This window comes from Plasmodium fragile (assembly GCF_000956335.1).
Source record: "Plasmodium fragile strain nilgiri unplaced genomic scaffold supercont1.46, whole genome shotgun sequence".
In the NCBI taxonomy this organism is placed as follows: Eukaryota; Apicomplexa; class Aconoidasida; order Haemosporida; family Plasmodiidae; genus Plasmodium; species Plasmodium fragile.
In genome coordinates this window covers 201,561-209,107 of record NW_012192626.1, presented here as the reverse complement: position 1 = coordinate 209,107, position 7,547 = coordinate 201,561, and the positions used below count along the sequence as shown (strand labels likewise).

Below are 7,547 nucleotides of genomic sequence, written 5' to 3'. Positions count from 1 at the left end.
TAAAAAATAATTCCATTTCATCTTTTTACCAGCAGCACAAAATGGATCAAAGTGAAAAAAGAGAACACAAACCTAGGCGAGCTTAATATTTTGAATTGTTTCATCTCGAAAAATTGGGAACATTTACTTGTGAGAATAAAATTAAGGTAATTACTAATTGTTAAAATTTTTCTGCAGAAGTAATATGAGTTTAATATATTTCGAGAGAAAGAATTTTATAACGCTAAACGGTTTTATAGAAAAAAAATTCTACTCTTTCGGTACGTTAGGTGAAGAAATGATTTTGGGTGGGGTTGAAAATAAAAAAAAAATTAGGACAATTTGGAAAATTAGATAAATGAGAAAAATGAAATAACACATAAGGAAAGGGCATACAATGAATAAATTTGAACCTACAGGCAGTCTTGTTTTACAAATTATTAACGAACAAAAATTGTGTGGTGGACCTCATGAGGTAAATGTAGTTCAGTTGGTTGAGTCAGCCTGATAACAGAACGTTCACATAGAAATCCATTAATATGTATATGGACCTTTATTCTGTACTAATTATACTTTAACATGTAAGAAAACATAAAATATGAGTACAATAAACGTGAGAACCCTATTTGCATGACATAATGTTTTAGGCAGAAATGGAAGATGCAACAAAATAATAACTTCAGGAAGAGCACATGCGACTAATGACAAATGGATATTTATATGTAGCTTTTTTAAAAAAAATAGTTCAACGCTTACTCACCGAGCGCAAGCACGGCTACCGCATATAGTTATGTCGGGAACGTCTAGAAGGCGGCAGCGCAGGAAAAAGTGGCACATTTATACATGTACACATACTTATATATGTGGTAGGAGGGTTGCTCCTCTGGGCAATTGGTTCTACTGCTCCTTATTCGACTAGGCCGGGGATTCCTCATTTGGGAGCAGCAAATGTGTGCAGTGGTGGAAGTGATCACGTGTGACTATATACATACAAATATGTAATAATAAAAAACAAGAAAACACAAAATTTGCTTAATTTTATCCATTGTAAGGAAAAGGAACAAAAGAAAAAAAGGATGAAGCCTTTTCTCTTAAATGTCCATAGCAGCAGGTATCGCAAGGAAATAAATGTCCTGTGCTGACCTGTGTTCAGCTTAGCGTTCACTCATTTTTGATTATTTTTCTGTGTGTGCAAGTGCTCATTGTAATTAGAAGGCTAAGTTATTCGAAGGTGAACTTGTAATGAGGTTAAGCCACTACACAGTTGTGCAACTCTGGGCCGCTGATGGGGCCAGCGATTACACCCACGCTTCCGACCTTGATGTGTGGTTATAACGCTTTTGCACTCTGCGTGAAATATGTTAACCCATGTGCTCATCTAATTAGCCAAAAGAGAGAGAGAGAGAAAAAAAAAAACCTTTGATAACAAAGTGGTTTTTTAAGGAGGATAGGAGAACCCCGTTTTCGCAAATTTCTATCAGTACAACTTGACAATAACTACGCCTGCGATTTCCGCTGTAGTGAAAACGCAAGAACATTTTTTAGAAGAACCAGATCTCGTAGTTTTATACAGTTGCACAAATGAGAAATTTAGTAGTTTGCATTATTTTTTTCGCGTGAACAACGAATATTAAAAAGTAAATTTTTATAACCGCGCTTTTTCCATGTTCTATATAACTTTTTGGTGAGTCACACACGTTGGTTTTTTTTTTTTTTTTTTCGTACGCGGTGGACGTTGCAATTTATTAATAAAATATCTATGTGTATAAATGATATAGTTGTGGTTTACATGTTGCCACGAGGATTCGGTGGTGCAGGGGCGATAACTATTTGGGGCTTGTTTTTTTTTTTTTTTTTTGAAGGTAGTAACTAAATATATTTTGATGTGTACTGTTAAGTTCAAATAACACGCTGTAAAAGTAATTTGTTTTTTTTTTTTTTTATTTTGTTTAAACGGTCTCCCCATTGTGCGGTTCTGGATTATATTATATATGAATAATTCTGTAATATATTTACGTACATACGTTTGGCCCGCTTGTGCACAATATTTTTGCATGCAGGGAGTTTATTCCCCTGGTGTTAGATTTTTAGGGTAGAGCCAAGAGTAACACCTAACCCTAAAATTTTTTTGTTGTTCGGTTCATTTTATTTTTTAAGAAAACCATATTGTTAACACTGTATTTACTAGTATAAAAAGTATGTACCTCGTGCAACGAGTAACCATTTTTTTTTCCTGGTTCTCATGAGCTCGCATTACGAAGTTGTAGCACACATAAGAACACAATTTCAAAACGAGAATGAAGCGGATGAGTGCATGTACACACAAGTGAGCATATTTACTTATGCCTGCTTGTACGTACTCGTATGTCCTACACCCCGAAAAACATACATTTGTATATGAAAAAACTGGTGCGTACATCAAACAGGCATTTCTGAGGCCCTGCGGGACTGACTGCTTGAACATTGAAAGAATTTCGGCCTGCTATACAAAATTTGCCTTGTGCATGTACGAAAGACCACGCACATGCACGTGCAAGTAATTTGCCCAACCCTGTGGAAATAAAATTTTACGTTCACTTTGTCCTTTTGTCCTTTTCTACGATTGCTTGTTTTTGTGTCCGCCTATATCGCTCGCGTCGTGTGTAGCTGTGTAAGAGTGTACACATGATGTGATGCTAGCGTGTTTTGTCCATGTTGACTCAATTTTGTCACTAGTACGCAGCTGAACAACAACAAAAAATAGGTACACTTCGGGAAAAACGCCGAACATACCAAAATGGTGACCGAATTTAAAAAAAGTAATTATGAACAACCCGGGAGAAAAAATGAATGCAACAATAGCTACACGACGAGCAATAGCTGCAAAATAAATATAGACATAAAAATGAGTAACTTCACCTCATCGAACGGAGCAAATCCCATTGGTGATGGCATCCATAGGTTGACAAAATGGAAACTGTTCAAGGTGTTACTCCTAAGGTTAGCAATCGCGTTCACATTTTTAGTAATATCCTTGTTCATACAAGGATTTCTCATGATATATAGTGATTCATATTACAAAAGGTACACCACACCCTTAAGCGATCGAATTCACAATTTGTTTGAGAATTCACCTGAATGGATATCGTACGAATTGTCCAACAATTTAATAGGATTGTTGTCAATTACTTTCGTACAATTAATTCTGTTTAATAGTGTGTACTTGTCTATGGCCATTATTTGTCGCTTCCTTTACATGCTGGGTTTTTTTTATTTATTGAGGGGTGTACTTATATATGTCACTTCCCTTCCAGCCACATTGCAAACATGTGTGCCTCTAGAGAGTGGCAACTTTTCGTTTAATTTATTGCAGATAATTAAAATAAATATGAACTTAGTGTATGTGTGTTCAGATTTGATTATATCTGGCCATTCCTTTTCCACCACCATATTTTTACTATTCGCCCTTTTTTACATGAACAGTGTTGTACTGAAGACGCTAATAACTGTCTTATGTTGTTTCATTTATGCGTTTATAATTATCGGGTTTATCCATTACACTTCCGATGTTTTGCTCGGATTTATTTTTGGCATTTTTATTTTCACCTTTTATCATTTAATGCTGGACTTATCGTCTCAATATTACATTTTTAATAAATTATTTGAAATTAAAATTATTTCAAATAAGAAATGTGTGCAGGCCAAACCGTTTTTTTTAAGATGCTTTTTTACCAGAGTGTTTTTAAAAATAATTCCATTACTCGAGGGATTAAATTACTCTATAGATTATGCGTTAAGTAAAAATGCCGACTTATCCACATTTTGTATTTGTGAGACAGAGTTTGCTATGAATATGCCCGCTACAGCATGCTCCTCCTCGCACAAGTCCTCAAGGGAGAATAAAATTTGTATCAATTATTCGGATCATTTATTTCATTCCTATGCTGGGGATGGCACGATTAATTTTTTGCTATTCAAGTTTTTAAGGAGAATTAAAATGGACTAGTCATACAAGTGTACATTTACAATACGAGGAAGTTGCCAACCCCCAAAAGGGAGGTCGCTTCCTGTCCTTTTTTTTTTTGTGTTTTTTTTTTCTTGGGTCGCGCTCTGAAAATTTCATGAAGTGTGTTATGGCCACTGTTTGCATATTGAAAAATTGGTATACCCATTATTGTGCGCGCCACGCACGTGGGACTATCACATTTACGCTTGTCGCGCCCTGTTAGTTGTCACCTTATCCTACCTCTTTTGCGATCCTCCTATTTGTGCATTATGCGTTCCCCTTTGAAAAAATCGCATGCGAGCGAATTTCACCTGATACGCTAAACAACAAAATTTTAAAAAATTTTGGAGCTTGAAGAAGGGGCGGCACCCCAAAGAAGTTAACGTTTTAATTTTTTCGCAAGCACGGGCGAGGCTTGGCCGCTGCAGGTGTTGATTGCACCTTCGTAGCTCGTCGCGTTGGCACTACTACTTTACTACCCCGCTGTACATCCCCCCCCTTCCTGCGGCAAGGGGAACCTTGTTTGCTCTGCACAAACATCGCCATCCAGCCTTTCACACGAGTGCTACGCGCAGGGGCATAAAACCGATAGTCGCAGAAGCATAGGAACAGGAGGAGGGGTTCCCTGAAGGTTGTCCGTTCCAAGGCGTTAAATCCAAACCGCTTTACTGGAAAAGGGGATGCAAGAATTTTTTTATACGTACACTTTAGCTCTGTCACTACACTAGGTGCCTGGGGCCATTTGCCCATATAAAAGTGGGCACACTTTCCTTTATGGATTTGCTGCACCCCCAGTATTCAGTAAAAGACGAAGGAATCACAATCATGCGAATCAGTACGGAAATGCTGACACGCACCCCCTATGCATGCCCCAGTCGGCTAAGTCGAAAGGTTATTGATGAACGAAAAAAAAAGAGCAGCGTAAACAATGTATTTTAGGGCCAGCGGTGAAGCAGCCGCAGGAAGTACTTCATTGGTTGGAGTAGGAAGCCGCGGCGTCCAGATTTGTAAATGCCTATAATTGGAGTGCGTATTACAGCCGGAGCAACGGGCAAGACACTTCTTACGCGGGTTGTAGGAGCACAACGAGCATATTTGATTTTTTCCGTAGTGTACACCACATAACAGAAAAACGTATGTCTGTCCGTACCATAACGTAAACATGTGCATAGTGGAAGCACTACCCGATGACGTGACAAGTATATATGTATACCACCTTTGCGCTCTCTTCTGCCTTATATATAATCAGTTTAATCATGCTGATACAGAAACCCTCCTAATAACAAATATGTTAATCGTTAATTTGTGTCCAACCTTTTGCTTTTAAAAAAATATATGTACATAATGCGCAATGTAACGAGATAATAAATCACATCTGTGGAGTGAACAATTGATTTGTTTTTAAATTGACTTGTTCAGGTATTAGCCTTTTTTCAATGTTATTCTTTTCATTCTTCTGTAACATAACTCATTATTCTATTTCTCGTATCAACTCGAGGTTTCCTCAGAAATGGATAGATTTAGAAATAAAATAATCCTACTCGCCACTCTAGTTTTTTCCTATTGCGTAGATATTATATTCTAACTTTAATTATAATGTTTTTAATACATTTCTGTCTATAAAGGGTGATTCTGACAAAGTAGCATAATTCGTTAATAACATGAAAATTCGTGGATTCTAAAATAAATTAACCAATCCACAGAAACATGATGTATGGTAGGCTTACTCTTTGTATTTACCTTGTAGACATGTTATAGAATTAGTTACATCCTAGATAGCTCACATCCATATGTTCCAGAGGCAGGGCAACGAAATATACATGCCATATGCAACGCCACTGTTCATATATGATTATATACATATTGATTTTCACATGAGTCCTAGATCACATGTATGTGACAATTTTATATTTATCTGTTGGAAATAAAATCCTTTGCGATTATTAAGTAGCAAATAAAACCAGGGAGCGTATGAAGGATCTACACACGCATAGCCCATACCAACAAGACACGTACAAATGTAGGAAAGCTGACTAAATTATTAAATGTAGAGAAACCAATTACCAATATGTTATAATTCTACAGTTATCATTTTTCTACAAGATCAGATTGTAAAATACCTGTCTTTCTAGTTTTTAAAGAGCACACACATATATATATACATACGTTGCAACTTGCGGAATTACCCATATGCGTCCCCCTCCCCACGAGTCCGATTATGGATCAGTGTCTATACAGAAAAATACAATAACACTGAAAACAACGATGTTCCCTGTTAACAAATTTATGTCATAAATCATTACACTTAAATTAGCACATGTAAAAGTTAGCAATTCAAATAAGTTCCTGTAAATAAAGCAAACAGTACATTTTTCGAACATCAAAAATTTAAAATCATGAACTATATATGTATTAGTATGCACATATATATCTATCGAATGTTCATGAATCAGCTGAAATAAATGTTAGTACTAATTTGCACAAATCTTCATAAAAGGAAAGGGGAAAAGGAAACAACTCTAAAAAATATGAACACACTCATAGAAATTAAATGTATATGTCTAATTAAGTTAAGGCAGGAATTCATTAGTAGCGTTCTCAGGTTGAGATGTATTCAACACCTAAATATCCCTCCGCACATTACTCACAAAAGCACGTTTGTGCTGTTGTTTGTTTGTATCCTGCGCTAAGCGCACTACACATTAACATATTCAGTTAATACATAGAAAAATATGCTCTAAAAGGGAAATTAACACCTTCCAATATATAATTAACCTTAATTTTTTTTTTAATTGTGGCTTACCTCCCGCACGGTTAACTACATTTTTCTGTGTTACAATAGTTTAGAAAAAAAATAAACTATGATTAAAATAGTTCCACCCCCTCCCTTCGTGCAAACAAGTCTGCTAGAAATATATAATAAGAATAATGTATGAAGTTTTCCAAATACTAGTGGATAAAATACTCTATATTTGTACATGGCACTCCAAACATTTTCCCTTTTATTTATTAGTATAATCGTTAAGGGGATGTGATAACTGCTATCGCTTAAAATGCCTAAAAGTTCTAATTCAACCTGTATGCTTTTTAATACAAGTCCTAACTTTTTATATAAATGATCTATGACTATGGTTATAATTATTCGAATCTTTTATTTGCCCCAATTTTAATTCTACAACAAATTTTATTTTTCCCTAAAGAGAAATAATAAAAAAGGGGCACACATACTTGTGTACATTTATGGACTCTGCAAATACTCCCATTCTGAGTAGGTCCTAAATTTTTGTTTCCCTGGTAATTATAATGACATACACTTCCCTCCCCTGAATGAATTGCTAATTAACCATTTTCACTATATCTGTGCGTCACATATAAATAACGAATGTTCCACTTAACTGATGAATAATATTTTCCTATAATTTGGCATCCAAATATTATGATGCTAGATTTTATATATTCAACAGTGGAAGAAGAAAGAGGTGTTAACTAACACTTTAAGTGTGTTTCTAAGCTAAAAAAATAGCGTTGCAAGTTTTTCATTCATTATATATATATATATATAAATATATATATATATATATAT

At 35.4% G+C, this 7,547-nt stretch overlaps 1 protein-coding gene across 1 annotated transcript; it reads left to right on the top strand.

Annotated features, from left to right (window-relative positions):
• Positions 1-2,755: 2,755 nt before the first annotated feature.
• On the top strand, positions 2,756-3,964 carry AK88_03802 (uncharacterized protein; the record flags this gene model as incomplete). The annotated part of the gene is made up of 1 exon (XM_012481412.1): positions 2,756-3,964. The coding sequence occupies one exon, from the start codon at positions 2,756-2,758 to the stop codon at positions 3,962-3,964; it is 1,209 nt and encodes a 402-aa protein (XP_012336835.1).
• Between the last annotated feature and the right edge of the window lie 3,583 nt (positions 3,965-7,547).